Source organism: Manihot esculenta, chromosome 11, assembly GCF_001659605.2.
Source record: "Manihot esculenta cultivar AM560-2 chromosome 11, M.esculenta_v8, whole genome shotgun sequence".
NCBI lineage: Eukaryota > Viridiplantae > Streptophyta > Magnoliopsida > Malpighiales > Euphorbiaceae > Manihot > Manihot esculenta.
In genome coordinates this window covers 6,971,994-6,987,589 of record NC_035171.2, presented here as the reverse complement: position 1 = coordinate 6,987,589, position 15,596 = coordinate 6,971,994, and the positions used below count along the sequence as shown (strand labels likewise).

At 31.2% G+C, this 15,596-nt stretch overlaps 2 protein-coding genes across 4 annotated transcripts; one reads left to right on the top strand and one right to left on the bottom strand.

The window, feature by feature from the left end:
• Positions 1-2,579: 2,579 nt before the first annotated feature.
• LOC110625460 (probable U3 small nucleolar RNA-associated protein 11) lies at positions 2,580-8,174 on the top strand. Of its 2 annotated transcripts, none has more exons than XM_043961911.1 (9): positions 2,580-2,739; positions 2,938-3,073; positions 3,164-3,254; positions 3,351-3,442; positions 3,552-3,645; positions 3,772-3,851; positions 5,440-5,523; positions 7,620-7,719; positions 7,826-8,174. In XM_043961911.1, the coding sequence occupies exons 2-9, from the start codon at positions 3,018-3,020 to the stop codon at positions 7,916-7,918; spliced, it is 690 nt and encodes a 229-aa protein (XP_043817846.1). In that variant the 5' UTR covers positions 2,580-2,739; positions 2,938-3,017; the 3' UTR covers positions 7,919-8,174. The 2 variants fall into 2 exon arrangements, with proteins under 2 accessions (XP_043817846.1, XP_043817847.1); XM_043961912.1 differs by having other exon boundaries at positions 2,581-2,739; positions 2,966-3,073.
• Positions 8,175-8,775: 601 nt separating this feature from the next.
• Positions 8,776-10,907, bottom strand: LOC110626071 (adenine phosphoribosyltransferase 2). Of its 2 annotated transcripts, none has more exons than XM_021771809.2 (7): positions 10,549-10,907; positions 10,304-10,414; positions 9,749-9,841; positions 9,413-9,577; positions 9,269-9,327; positions 9,083-9,152; positions 8,776-8,927 (listed from the first exon to the last, which is right to left on the bottom strand). In XM_021771809.2, the coding sequence occupies exons 1-6, from the start codon at positions 10,637-10,639 to the stop codon at positions 9,087-9,089; spliced, it is 585 nt and encodes a 194-aa protein (XP_021627501.1). In that variant the 5' UTR covers positions 10,640-10,907; the 3' UTR covers positions 8,776-8,927; positions 9,083-9,086. The 2 variants fall into 2 exon arrangements, with proteins under 2 accessions (XP_021627501.1, XP_021627502.1); XM_021771810.2 differs by having other exon boundaries at positions 9,413-9,562; positions 10,549-10,906.
• Positions 10,908-15,596: the final 4,689 nt, after the last annotated feature.

The following is a 15,596-nucleotide window of genomic DNA, read 5'->3' as shown; positions in this document are numbered from 1 at the left end:
ACACCTGATATGCATAACAAGCCTGGCTCATCCAACCTTCAAGGCCGGGCTCGGCCCATCTTCCTCAAGCTGGCCCGGCCCGCACGAAGCCGACCCTCTCTACCCAGGCTTAGCATCCGGCCCAACTCTCAGCCCAGCCCAGGATCCGGAATAATATTCACCAGACAGCCTGGCAGATCCGCTTGAACGTACGCACGAGGAGAATCAGAAGCCGTTATGCATGGAGCAGGCGGCTGATACCCTAGTACCTCCGAATCCGCATGGCAGAGACGCGTGACCCAATCCTGGAGAGACCTTTACACGTCACCGGCAAGCAAGACAATGTATAAAAGAGGAGTCCCCTCCTCAGGAAATTCAGGCCTTATTCAGTAATACAAAACCCTTGTAAAACCCTATTCCATTGGATCTCAGATCATCAGAACTGATTTTCTATATTAATTATTTATAATATTGTTCACTTATAATTTTTTTATTGTTATCTTTCACGACCTCATACATATATACAATTTGAGCTAACTTATTTTATATTAATTTATTCAAATAATTTTCACTTTTTATGAGTCAATATTACAAACACTAAAATTTTTAACTAATTATTTTTGACTTATTGAAATTAAAAAAAATAATTTATTTAACTCTTTTTGTTTTATTATTAAAGTTTAATTACAGTAAAAATCTAAATTGATATCTTATTACAAGATTTAACCTGGTCAAAAATATAATAAAGTTTAAAAATTAGCTTAAGAGTTCAAATAAATCATAATATAAAGAGGTTTTTAAAAATTAAGCCGTTTCTCCATTGCTCTATTTTCGTCAATGATATCGACAGACGATAATTGAAAAGGCAAAGAAAAGATAATCGACTAGCGCAATCATGTATGTAAAAACAAATATCCATATGCATATATAATCTAGCCAAACACAAAAAATTAAAAATAAAATAAAGAATAATTAGACCCAATAAAATTAGCTTTGCTAAAAGATATCAAGAAAAAATAAAAAGATGTCATAGCCATTTTAGTCTTAAATAGCCAAGGAACAACCTTAAAGAGGTTTTTTGTACTCCCATCACCTTAGACAATAATAAGCGAAAAAGATAACTCACTGATACCAAACTTGTTAGTATAAATCTTAGTCTCATGTACATTATAAAAACATTTTATCTACAATAAATAAAGATAAGTCATCTGTTTTATTACTTTATTTATTATTGTACATATTAAATTGATAAAACATCATTAAATGTTGAATTTGTTCAAGTTATCAAATGTGAGGCATTTGTTAGTAAAACTTTAAAATTTTAAAGAATAATGTTCTAAACTTTTATAGTCAATCGTTGTCATAGTAGTGATATTGAACTAAGGTTAGTATGGTTTATGTGAGATTATCATATTTTACGGGTCATAAGATATTGAATATCAATCAGAAAATATAAATACAAGTTAAGAACGTTGTATTTGGAAATGATCCACTTACAAGAACAATACATGATCGAAAGTTATAAGTGTATCTCTAGTGATTCTTGAAGTCCTTAAACTGGAAATTTTTATGGATTTCTAGATGAATTATTTGACTTGCACTTAATGCGCCCGTAAATAGGTTGGCAAGTATGAGTACGATTGGGAATGCCACTATTCATGTTAAGTAACATAAGAGAAGTGAAGGAATTGCCTCTCTTGAAAAGAAATAAAAATATAATCAACCACTTGATGAGTGAAACTGAGAAGAGTGTAGCCACACCCAAATTATATGATAAGAGTTATTATTAATTTGATTGATTCACTATCACGAATAAATTAAGTAAAATGATTTAGCAATGAGTACAGATAACTTGTTTCATGCCTTATGCAAATTATAATATCTTATAATAAAATATTATACTAATTTACTAGTAGGATAATTTTTTAAACAAATTCATAACTATTCAATTTGGGTAATTATAATTTATGAATTTTAAAAATCTATTACCAACATTGATAATCTTTACACTTTCAATGTCATTGTTGCATGTATCAATTCTTATTTATTCTTATGATTTAAATTTATTTTTATTTTTTCGCTCACCAATATGATATTAAGCTAATAAAATTTCCAATAAAACCATAAGACAAGTATCTTACAAACCACCAAAGGAGAAAATACAATAAGCTCCATCACTCAGCAACCAAAATAAACCACCAAAATAATCACACAAAATCAGTAATATATATCAGCAAACCCCATCCTCACACCACCGCAGCGCATTTATAATAAAATTAAACAAACTAAAAAGCCATAATTAAAAGAGTTGTTGAGGCAGGCGACATTTTTTGCCGGAAACGAAAACTCTCACTATTTTCACTTGCTCTCTTTCTCCCTCTCTATGTCTCTTCTAGTCTAATTTAAATATTTAAATTATTTGGCTGTGTCTACTAGTGCAACAATTGTTTATATTGCGCATTTTTCCAAAGGGCGAATTTAGAGCTTTTTTTCTAAATTATAATTATAGGACCAAAATGTCATTTGTTGTCAGAGGATCAAAATGTAATTTCAGTTTTTTAAAAGTTTTTTTAACGAATTTTTTTTTAGTTAAACAGGTATTTATATTGCGCGAGCTGCGACCCTCGACCTGCGACCTGCGACCTGCGGTAGATAGCCGAAAATTCTAAACCCTGCACTCTGTTCACTGTCTTCCCCAACAGCAGCGTCCACCGCCATCGCCACCCATCGTTACCGGAAACCACTTCCTCCAACTTCAAGGTAACACTCTCTCCGTGTACATGCTTTGAAAGTTTTATCTTTTTTTCTCGCGAGCTTTGATCATACGATAACGCTGAGAGCGGAAAGGAAACAAGTGAACTCTGGAAATAATTCAATACGGTTGGAATTGTGCAATTGTATATTTAGATCAGACTCAGTTAAATAAACCCTCAAAGAGTTGTTTTTGTTGTTTTCTAGAGTGTCTCATCAGTGACCTATCTATTAGGGATTCCTAAAAAACAAGAAGCAGAAGCAGCGGCAGCGGCAGCGGCAGAAGCATGTCATCCCTAAGGAATGCTATTCCCAGGAGGGCTCACAAGGAGCGATCTCAACCGTGAGTCACTAATAATTCGTTTCCTCTCTTCTTGTAATTCTTTGGCTTCATTTTCTATTTTGTCCTATTTATTTTTCCTTGTCATGCCAGGCACTCGAGGAAGAAATATGGACTCCTTGAGAAACACAAGGACTACGTTGTCCGTGCAAAAGCTTTCCACAAGAAGGAGGACACTTTACGGGTACAGTAGATTTGCTTGATGTAATGTTTTGCTTTTTTGCTTCCACTATTTTACCACTTAATTAATCTATGATATGGGGTAATGAATGTTTTGTAGAGGCTTAAGGAGAAAGCTGCTTTTAGAAATCCTGATGAGTTTTACTTCAAGATGATTAAAACTAGAACTGTCCATGGAGTTCATAGACCAGAGTAACATATCCTCACTTTTTTTTTTCTTTTTCTCATCATCTTATCCTTATTCTATACCTCAGCATGGTATTTATTTGTAATTTACTCGGCTTATCCAATTTCTTTTTAGGAGTGAAGCAAACAAATACACTCATGAAGAGCTCATGTTGATGAAGACTCAGGATATTGGTTATGTTTTTCAGAAACTGCAAAGTGAAAAGAAGGTGAGTGGTTGATGATATTGCTGTTTTGTATAGGAGTTTCTGTTTTTTATTTTATTTATTTATTTATTTTTTTGAGGATGATCCTTTGCTATGTCATAGCAGTGATAACTTTTTCTGTTGCTGCAGAAAATTGAAAAATTGACTGCCACATTGCACTCTCTTGATAGTCAGCCATCAAACAGGCATATTTACTATGCTGAAGATAGGTGTGGGCTCCTAATCTCTTATTGTTGCCACGATGCTGTGATATTTTCTGTTTATGTTTAAGATTCAAATTTTATTTTTTGAGAAGTCTAAAGAGAAAAAGGAAATGGTTATTAATGTTCAAATTATTTATTTTCCCTCCACTACACTCCTTAGGTAGTGAAAAATGAAAACAAAATTCGTGATTGGAAATGTTTACCTGTTTCTTTTCTGTTAATAAGATGGGGCTGCATATCATGGTGTTGAGAGGAGAGGAAAACAGGGGAAAGGGGGGTGGGAGGGGTGTGGTTTAGAAATATAGTTTCATTTGGATTTAGGGAATGAACTCAATATCTCGGTTCTAATCATATTTTATAGGTTCTGTGCAGATCATAATGTTGAAGTTGTTAATCAACACACTAAATCATAATTTAGAGATCTAACAATGGGACAAATAAAACAATATTAAATATAACAAAGATTATGCCTAAATTATGTGTAACAATGCTATTACATGCTCTTTGGATCTAGCCACAATATACTAAATGAATTACCCTCTTAACATGTGGGTTCAAATGGAGCCAAAATCACCACATTGGTATTTCACGCTTTCTTATACATCCTGCTGCTGTTCCAGTATGAGTTGGTTTTAAACTCTTGAACTTCACCGGGCTCCAAATTTATGAATCTAAAATTGTAGGCAGTGGTAATTACAAACTACTCTTCTCTTTGTTTTTGTTTTGTTTTGTTTCTCGTGTGTGTGTGTGTGTGTGTGTGTGTGTGTGTGTGTGTGAGAGAGAGAGAGAGAGAGAGAGAGAGAGAGAGAGATTTACCTTGTGCTTGATAGCATTTGTCTCATTTTCCCTAGCAAGTGACTTTTATTTGTAGAACATATTAAGACGTCACATCTTCTCTGATATGTTATTTTGAGTGGATCCATGGATATTATACATTTTTTATGCATACATACACAATATATATAGAGTTGTTTGCGTCATGCACATATTTTCACTCTTTGGAATTGGCAAAATGCATGTATTATTACTTATCAGTAAGGATGGGGCCAAGTGATCATTTTTATATGAAATCTTTTAAAAGAATGTTAAAAGCATGACAAGAATAATTAGTTATAAAAATGGAAAGGATGGAATAGATAGTGTTATGCATCAACAAGCAACAAATGGCTTTATTTCTATATTTTTATGGTTGTAGTTCTCTAAATTGCCACCTCTTTGTTTTTCTCAATGTTATAATAGGATTACTTGTCCTGCTGGATTTCATTTGCAATCATCCTCTTCATGTACTTTGTTCGTCTCCCTCCATTTTTTTTCCTAATGAAAAATTGAAATCGACTAAAGTTTGCTTGTGATAAAATTCTGAAGTTTGACTTTGAACCTAACCTTTCCTGAGGGTAATATACAAATGTGTTTCTCCCTTCCTAATTCACGACCCTGCAGTTTTATTTTCTTGAAAATTTTTTTTGGTCAACAAAAGACTAATAATCCTATGTTAAGTTTCTTCCCCCCCCCCCCCCCCCAACCCAACTTTTCCCCCCATTCTATAGGAATCCTATGTTACGCTTCTAATTTTGTTTATTTATATATCTTGCAGGGAGGAGGCTAAAGAGTTAAAGTCACAATCTTCAGAAAATAAAATTGTGACTAGTTCTGAGGCTGTCCCAGAAAACATTAAGAGGTAAAAGTTCCTTCCATAATGAAAGATAAACCCACTTGCAAAGGAAATTTTTTTCAGAGTAAGCTTTTAAATCTGACTGATCCGATTAAGAGTTAACTTGATTCGATTCTTGGAGATCCCTCTCCCTTATACTATATGTGTGCATCCCCTTCTCCACACTTGCCTTCCCTCAGCAGGAAGAAAGATATTTTTTTATTTATGGATAATTTATAGGGATGTCCTGAACTTTGACTAAATCCACAAACTCGTCCCTCACTAAATCCCTGACTATCATTTTCGTCTAACAAAATGGTCCCTCCACGAAAAAAAAAGAAGACATTTTACCGGCCATTAACCAACAAATATGCAATTTTTACGGGTGAAAATACCCTCCAAGCGGCGGGAAGGGGCTTATGATTCCCTCCAATACCCATGCTATATATAATAAACCATTTGTATCACCTTCAACTTTTCCATTCTGCTCCCCGTTAGATTTTACATTCTCCAAGGAATCTTCTGGAAGAGGACTGATCATTGCCAGGCGAATTGCGGAGCGAAGATGTATAATGGAAAATGAGAAGCCTATATGAACTGTAGGTGTAATTGGTGTATATGGCTTTTTTTGTGGTTTGATTTCTAGATCTATGTCTGCTATTCCCATTTCTGTAAGAGGTGGCTCATAAATTTCCGTAGCTGAAGTACCTGTATTCTATCAGTGTTAGTTTATTCCTCTTTTGCTTTCCGTTTCTTTGACATCAAGTTGAACCCTTGAAATGAAGAATCAGATCTGTCTAGTGGATCAGGTACATATGCTTCACTGCCCAATCCTCTCTTCCCCAATCTAACTAGTGCATTTTCATCTGCCAATAGACGAGTTTCAAGAGAATCATCCTCCTCTTCAACAATGTAATCATTTTTACTGACATCCCTTTTCTGCTTTTGATCAGAAGGGTAGGAAGGGTATGAGGATATATGTAACCTTTCAGCAGATTCTCGCAACTGTCCGTTCTTGCCTATCTTGTGACTTCTTTTCCTGCATCATCATCTGTAGCTTTACCCAAGCCACAAATAGGGCCGTTTTCTAAAGCTTTACATCCAGGGTTATGAAATGGACTGCTGGCTCGCATGTTGCTTTTCTGCTTTGCTTTTGACAAGTATTCGTTAATGGGCCCTAGCTCACTAAAGCCAGCCACCTTTAGCTGTAATTTTTATTGGATGGTTCTGATATTTTTTTTCTTTTTTTAATTAAAGGGCAATCCAGTCATTTTGTTGAGTGTTAACAACAGTTTAACCCCTAACTTAACAGACGGACTAATTAATTATATTATTTCTAAATATTGGATGAAATTGTTACACAAAGTTTAGTAATGGACTAGTTCGTGGGTTTGGTCAAATCTCAGAGACATCTCTGTAAATTACCTTTTTTTTTTTTTATCAAGAGGGCTTGATCCCATGTCATATCAATACCTACCTTTTGCCAAGTTAGTTATTCTCCTCCTAAAAGTTTTAAAAACTGTAATCAAAGATTGCATTTGGCATAGATTTAGAAAGAGAAATGCAATAGGTTTCATTTCCATAGGGTTGATGAATTTCTTATTTCAAGTTGCCATGTTAACCAAGTATTTGGAGCAGAGAAGTTTTTGCATCAGATGCCTGTTTTCAGTTCTGATTCTCATTCACACATGCAAGAGGTGAATCAGGACTAGAGGACACCCACTTCAATTATGCAAGCCTTTAACAAATGTGTGTTGAAGCTCACTTTTATGCCACAGTGTGCCAAAGGAATGAGTTTTCTTTAGAAACCAAGTGAAATGATTTTCCTTGGAATGAGAGTAGAAATTGGAAGTTTGGGAATATAAGATGGAGATGTTAGTAAGAAATTGTTGTTATATTATTTGTTCAACTCAAAACTTTGCCTCCTCAAATTGACTTGACCAAAGAGAAATAGTTTTCTGCTTGGTCAGTTTTTCCTCCACCCGCCATTCCAAATATCACTAAACAAGGTGGATTCTTGATACAGATGGAATATTAATTGTATTAATAAGCAATCTATGGAATCTTGTCTGCTGTGAGATTGGCCAGTTACATTAGTCATAATATCTTATCTTTATCCCCAGGAAAATAGCCAGTTCCTACAGAGAGCTGGAAGCCCGAAAGAACAGAGTAAATCAGTTGGAGAAACTACATGCAGATATGGCATTACAGAAGGAATTACAGGTACCAGTGTTTTAAACTTGTGTAGCTTTGATATGATTGTATGGTTTGCTTTAATTTGTTATACATTGATATTTAACATAAAAAGATACTTTTTAATAATGTTCAGAAAAAGGGTCGAAAGCGCAAACTGCGTGAGGATGAGATTGTCTGTCCAACTTCCAAATCTGTATATAAATGGCGATCAGAAAGAAAGCGGTGAAAAGTGTGTAATTATCTTTTGGCTTCTCTATCAAGTTGTTTGTATGCCTCTATTTAGCTTTGGGCTCCTGAATATTTTTAGGAATGGTTTATTGTGGGAGGTTAAAAAAACCTCTTATGTTGGATCACTTTAACGGTATGAGCTCCTTGTCATTGTCAGCTGAAGGAACTTGCCCTGGTGGTATGAACTATGAAATGACAGGCATTCAATTGTAACCTTTGTTTTTTCTAAGAAAATTTTTTTGACAGCTAAACAATTTTACCGTGCTTTGGGATTGAAATTTTTGTCATATGTTTGACATATGATTGGCCGTTATTTTTGTTCAACACTAAATTGATGTGTGTATCATTGAAGATTTCTAAGGTGTAGTGGCCTTTTCACCTAGTGTTAGAGCCATTCAAACTGAGCACAGCCTTCGAAACAATTTATTGTGCAAGGAAAGAATTCTCCCAAACGAATTCCCATACAAGTATCCCCGATTTCTATTTAATTTTTTTTTTCAACAGTAAAAATAATACAAGAGAATTGACTTAAAGGAATCAATTCAAGTCAACTTTTGTAAAATTTTTAATAAATTTTAAAGCCATTTATTTCTTGCAATTGATAGATTTTACTGAGAGAAGTGAATAGTGATTCAATGTCAAATCCAGCCAATAATAATAAAGATTTTTAGCACTTAAACCAGGCCTCCGTTGAGCCCAAGTCTTCTTCAAGATAACCATCCTGAAGCCAACTTCCCATGACATTTATTTATTCCTTACGAGGTCGCAGGTTATGATTTTCTTACGAAGCGAAATTTGACAATTTCAGTGAAACGGCAAATGTCAACCAATGCACAGAATAGACCAACACAGTACTGAAAGCGTAAGTGCAACTCTTCATGACAGTTATTTCTGTTAGGATTGAAATACAAAGGAGGTAAAGGAAAAACATCAGAAAGCAAGTGAGCTTTTTGTTCAGAGTGGTGGAGAGGAGCACATAATGGGAGATTTTCAGCTGTTTCTGTAAACTGGAGAAAGAAAGTGAAATTGTCAGGACAACAAAAACCTGGCTGTTGACGAACATAAACTGTTACAGTGGTGCAATTCATACTAAAAAAAAGTTAGTCTACTGGGCCTTAATCCTAATTGTGCAAGCTTTTGCATCAAATGAAGATGAAACTACCAGATCAATTTGTTTGCTGGCGTGGCTCCACAAGAATGTACAGTGGCTTCCCATTTAGCCTGCACTGTCCCTGCCAAAGAGACAACATTCATTCTGATAAATTCATGATGACAAGTAATCATCAAGAGAAACACTAACATTCATGGGTAGACTACAGAGACCTTTGGAGCATACTAATACTATTACCTTGAACTCAGGCAACCCAATGACGCATGCACATTCAACAACTTCAGCTCCAACTCGTTCTACCAAGTGTGAAATCCAAATTATATACAGATCATTATCAAGGATCTAGAACACCTACAAAAATATGCGTGCAGCAAAGCTTACCTAAAAGTCTAATTGCTGCAGAGAGTGTTCCACCAGTAGCAACTAAATCATCAATGATAATAGCACGTTCCCCACGGTTAACATCACCAACGTGCATCTCCAGACAATCTTTGCCATATTCAAGTACATATTTTTCAGAAATGACTTTTCCTACGTATTCAAACACTGAAGGGTTTAGTTAACTTGAGATTCCCAAGATTGATAAGAAAATGAATGAAACTGGCCACGTGAGAGAAGCAATTTCCAATTCTTCATGACCCCATTTCTTTCATTCTATAAGAAAGAATGAAACAAGACATTCCTCCATGTACTGAATTCATAAGAACATATATATACCTGGCAATTTTTTAGGTTTACGTAGAGGGACAAACTTAGCTCCAATGGCTAAAGCAATTGAAGGGCCAAACAAAAACCCTCTGGCTTCTACTCCTGGAAAAAACAATTTTGACATTATAATCAACAACCAGTCAATATGCAGGAAAGATGGTTATGTCTTGCCAATATATTTCCACAAAATTAAGTATCCAATTCAAGAGATTATGTAGCTTTGTTATCAGCAAATCTTCTCATATCACTGCCTTGTATTATTATTCATATATTTGTATTGGATGTTTGCCATTGACATTATTTATGTGTACAGTACAGTCAATAGTTGGTAATGGTGAATAAAGGGAGGAAAATATTTATAAAAAAAATCCCAATATCTCCCACAATGAAATATGGAGATCCCATTATATACCAACTTGTTTGAGATAAAAAAAAGAAGTTTAATTTATAGCTACAAGTCGGCATATATATTAATTTCCTGAGAAAATAAAGGCCAGCAAATTTATAAAATATGTCTTGTAGGTGTATGAGAAAAAGAGAGAGAGAGAGAGAGAGAGAGAGTACCAGCAACAACAGAGATATTCATATCTCTATAGCGATCAACAAAAATATCCACGGTGTCTTTAAAAGCCTTGTGATCAAGCAACAGTGTGGTTATATCTTGAAACATAATTCCTAAACACAATGAAAAAAAAAACCCACAAAAAAGAAGAAGAAGAAGAAGAAGAAGAAAATAACACACACAAAAAAAGCTTTAGCAAACATTGTTTTTTGCGCTGCAAGAAAGTAGAAGAATCCAGAAACAGTACCTGGTTTAGGGAAATTAGGGACTACTCCGATGGCATCTGATATGGCCTTCAATCTTGGGTCTCCTTGCAGACCATTTTCTCCTGCAAACATTTTCTTTTCTTCCTCAGATGGTTTACTGTAAATTTTCCCTCTTAAAGCCCAGCAGAGGAGTTGCTTTGCTTTTACTGAGCAATAAGGGAGAAAGGGAGTGTCATTTAAGAAAGTGTATCTTCTTTGGCCAAAGCACCACTGCAGAAGATCCAATTGCTCAGTGCTCAGTATTTATAGGCTCCCTCATATTCACTTCCTAAAAAATTCATATATGGGTTAAATAAAGAAAAACTTTTCCCATGAACTCCTAGACATGTAAAATAAGGAAAATTTTGCCAAGACCGAATTCCCATGAATTTTTATGGTGTAAAATAGCAGTGAGATTTATATAAAATTTTATGGGTTTAAATCATAAATTTATATAAATTTAATTTAAATAAAAATCGTATGATGAATAAATTATAAATTAGACAAAATTAATTTATATAAAAAATTGTATATTGTTTATTTTTGTTAGATTTACTGATGGTTAACAAAATTAATCATAAAATTTTTATAATCTTTAATTTTTTTTATATATTTTTATTGTTTATATTTATTATTATTTACCTTTTAATTTAATTTTTAGTCATTGTAATATTGTTTATTATAATTAATTAATTTTTTAATTATTAATTTATAATTTAATCAACTTTTTGTGTGTTAAATAAATATGTAAATATATACTTTTTATCTCATAAAAATATAATAATTGATATTATGAGATTTAAAGAGAATAGGTTTACAATGGTGCGTCCCAACTTAGTCTGAGTGATCACGTATTTCTCTTTATTCCTTTTCCTTTCATTTCGTGTCTGTGATTGTTCAGCGTATTCATCTCTTAATTTTTTTCGGGCGCGCATGCTGATAGGATTGTGAGATAACTGATAGGGTCGCGAAACAGCAGAGCCTACTCTTCTATCTTTTGTGACTGAGCTAGACTCCCTTTAATGAATCTAAGTTTAGTCTGCTTTAGTTACGGATTGGATGACGCGATAATGAATTGGCCTGCTTAGTGCGTCTATTAAATTTTGGACCTGTATTATTCTCTAAACTCCAATTTCAGTCCGATGTTAAAAAAGTTGGACGAATTATAATAATTTTAATTAGTTATTTTTAATATAATTATAATTTTTTAATATATAAAAAAATAACTATAAATTTATATTCATAGGAAAAAACAAGTAAAATTATATTACACGTGAGAAAGGTTTTCATTATTATACTATTTTTATCTCATAAAAATAAAATTGTATTTATTTTTCATACATAGTAAATTATAAATCAGCCTTTTTTAAATAGTAATTTATTTATTAATAAATATATATTAAATAAGTAAAATTTATTAATTATAAAAAATAGTAATAAAATATGTGTGGAAAGTATGTTAGGAAAAAAATATTAAATTTACTATTTTAACCATGTTAACTACTTTTTTTTTCTTAATTCATGTTAAAATAATTATGCAACTATTTTTATAGAACAAATTGAGTAATTAATAATTAGTCTAAATTTTTTAACTAATACTTAAAAATTATAATGACATAATCTAAATATAAATTTAGAATGATATTATTTAAATTGTAATAAGATGATATTTAATCGGTTTGATTTAAAATTAAATTAAATTAAAAAAATTAAAAATTAAAATATTAGAGTTTTTAAAAATTAAATCAATTTTAAAAGAATTTATTTGAATCAAATCAGTTTGATTCGATTTGATTTGATTGGTTTGATTTTTTAATTGATTTTTTTAATATTATATTTTTAAGTGTTTTAAAATTTAATTGAAATATTTTAATTTTAATTATTGTTTAATATTTTTATATTATAAAAAAATAATATATTATTATTATTAATTATTTTGATTTAATTTTATTTTTTTATTAAAATTAAATTGAATTAAAATAGTTATATTTTTATTAAAAAATTAAATTATAAAAATAAAAAATAAATTAAAATTTCTGAAATAATTCGCTTCTATATGCTCCCACTAGAGGGTAATTAGGCAAAATTACAGAGATAAGTTAAAAATGGAAGTGACAGCCAGGAGAGGATCATATATCCAAATGGATTTTAGTGGTGGTACCAAAAAATATCCATAAGCTGAGGTGTCAAAGTTAGATTCGGGAATGTGGACCCCGGGAGTTGAATGGTCAAGATCAAGGAGCAGCTGTTTCTAATTCGACCGTTGAGCTGGGTGTGGATTCTCTGTATGAGAAGCACTATTAGACCATAAATGACTACGCTACGCATGCATATTTTCATAAATGTCTCTGTACCACTACCCATACAATTGGACTTCCCCAATGTTGAAACGACTGTCTGATTATACGGTCGTTATGTAACCCGCATAATTTTTTAAAATTTTTTAAATTTATTCAATTAAATTTATTATCGAATTAAATTTATGAATATTTTATATATATTTTATAATTAATTATGAATCAATTTTAATAAAAAATATTTAATTTAATCGTTATTGAACATATTATCATATGATATTAAATTTATATTAAACATTTCCTTATTATAAATGTAAACTTTCTGCTTAAATAACATAAACTTTTTTTTTTGCATGTATTGGGAAAAATATCATTAATATAATAAAAAATAATAAATTTTATTTACTAATTTATTTCTTGTAGTTACGTTAATTATATATTTTTTAATTTATGTAAAAAATTTAATAGATATAATTTCTTTAGACGGAAGAAGTTCCGATTACGGTAGCATTATGATTGAAACAAAGGGGCTGGAAGATGATAAAACAGATCAACATAAAAAATCGAAACAAAGATTCATGTCCATTATGATTGGGATGGCCCACAAAGCAACGTACCTGATTTACTGTTGAAGTGCACGCGTGCGTACTATAATGCCAAGCATTTTTTATCTGTATGTTCCCGGGCCCCCTACACCCGCTTCTACGCTTTTTCTACTTCCTCTTGGAGTTTGGACAGTTCAGATTTGTCTTTGCTATATCTATATGCAATATCCACCGTCGGATTATTCTATTCTCAGACATCATGCAAGATTCTAGTTTTTAAAAACGATAACAAAATCAAATTCTTGATGCTTTTGGGGTAGCATTGCCCTTGTTCTTTGGATAAATGATGGATCAATTGCCCATTGCATTCATTGATCAACTTTCAAATTGGCTAATCATCATCTTTTTCATCATCATCTTCTTTTTCTTGATTTAAATGACACGTGGAGAATGGATAGAGTTGGTAAATAGATTCTTTTAGTCAAAATATAATATTATATTGAGATTCAAGGACACTCAAACTTAATTCAACCTATGCAAAAAATAACACAATATGCAAAAATTCACCCAAAAAATCCAAGATCAACGATCAAGACTCACAAAGATAATAGTTTAAGGGTGGGTAAGATTCAGATTAAATCGGTCTGATTCAATTTAATTTAATCGATTTGAATTTTTAATATTTTTTTTTATTTTTATATTTTATTTTTAATATTTAAAAAATTTAATTAAAATATTTTAATTTTAATATGATCATTCTCTTTATATTAATGAAAATAATACACTGTTATCATTAATTGATTTGATTTAATTTTTTTAATTTTTTTATTAAAATCGAATCGAATGAAAATAATAAAAATTTTTAAAATTAAAAATTAAATTAAAATAAATAAAAAAATCAAACTAAAATTTAAAATTAATTCAATTTATCAATTTTTTCAATTTAAATTGAATATTTAAAATTGAGTTTTTTAGAGACTGTATTGACCGGATAGAGATCGTAAAAGGACTAAGGGTTTGTTTAGAGAAGGGAAATAAATTCTTGTTAATATAAATTCTTATTTAGTTATGTTAAATGTATAGTCATACTAAGGTTTTGAATAATTACATTCCTATCAAAATCAAATTAAATTTTATTTTTAGACAGTTATTAATTATTTTATTTTTAAATGTTTTTATAATATAAAATAATGTAATATTTTTATAATTTTTTTTTGCAATTGAAAAAATAAATTAGTTTCCCTTCAGTTTAGATAATTTTTTTTTTCTCCACTCCATTTTCCCCTGAATACCCATTGGTTCGACATCATTACCCTTGAGGATTTTGATAGGTCCATGAATACACAAGGTTCTCTTCTCTCATTTCAAATCTATTACGCTTACTTGATTAGCCTTATTGTCCTTTAAGCAAATCTAGCTAAAAACGACATTTTTATTATTAAAAATTTCCCATTTAATTTTTGAAAAAATTTATTAATGGAGCTTTCGATTTTAAAAAATATATTAAAATATTTTTAATATTTTAAAAAGTCTACAAAAAATCAATCCGTCAAGTGTTTTAATATTTAATCTTTATATTTTAAAAAAATTTATTAATTAATTTTTTAACTTTTTAAAAAGTCTATTAATTAGTCTCTATATATTGAGAATATTTTAAATTTTTTATAGTATTTAATAGTTAAAATTAAGAGAAAAATTAATTAATAAATTTAATCTCAATATTTTTCAAAATTAAGAGACCAACTAATAATTTTTTTATTTAACGAAAATTTTTCTGTTATTCATAATCTCCATTACTTTGGCATTGAAAAGAAAATCCAAGAGTCTTGAGATTCTCATTCACAACTTAAGTTTGTATTTTTATGAATTTGTGGTAAATTTTTAGCCAACAATCAAGATTATTCTCATTCTTTTATTTAGTAACATCAAAATGACAGCTTCATGATTATTTGAATTCTAGAAAAGAGAACTCAAAAAATTAGTGGAAAAGAAAATATGGCAAGCACTTGATTTCTCAAGAGAGGTATTGAATATGATATTACACTTGTAATGTTTCTATATTAAGGAAGACTTTGGCTATTCAACAATAGCTGAAAGGAACATAAACATAAGCATTTACAATCTTATGATAGTGGAAGACACTCACAGTTTTAGAAACACCATAGACTAGATAGACTATAGTAGCCCCTCAATCCCCCAACAGCAATT

What these genes read in the sequence shown, in the direction of transcription:
- LOC110625460 (XM_043961911.1), top strand. Translation starts at nt 3,018, where the DNA reads ATGTCATCCCTAAGGAATGCTATTCCCAGGAGGGCTCACAAGGAGCGA. An exon ending in CATGGAGTTCATAGACCAGA is followed by an intron (nt 3,443 to 3,551) that starts GTAACATATCCT and finishes ATTTCTTTTTAG; the next exon opens with GAGTGAAGCAAACAAATACA. An exon ending in ATTTACTATGCTGAAGATAG is followed by an intron (nt 3,852 to 5,439) that starts GTGTGGGCTCCT and finishes TATATCTTGCAG; the next exon opens with GGAGGAGGCTAAAGAGTTAA.
- LOC110626071 (XM_021771809.2), bottom strand. Translation starts at nt 10,639, where the DNA reads ATGTTTGCAGGAGAAAATGGTCTGCAAGGAGACCCAAGATTGAAGGCC. An exon ending in TAAACCTAAAAAATTGCCAG is followed by an intron (nt 9,578 to 9,748) that starts GTATATATATGT and finishes TAAACCCTTCAG; the next exon opens with TGTTTGAATACGTAGGAAAA. An exon ending in TGCAGCAATTAGACTTTTAG is followed by an intron (nt 9,328 to 9,412) that starts GTAAGCTTTGCT and finishes CACACTTGGTAG; the next exon opens with AACGAGTTGGAGCTGAAGTT.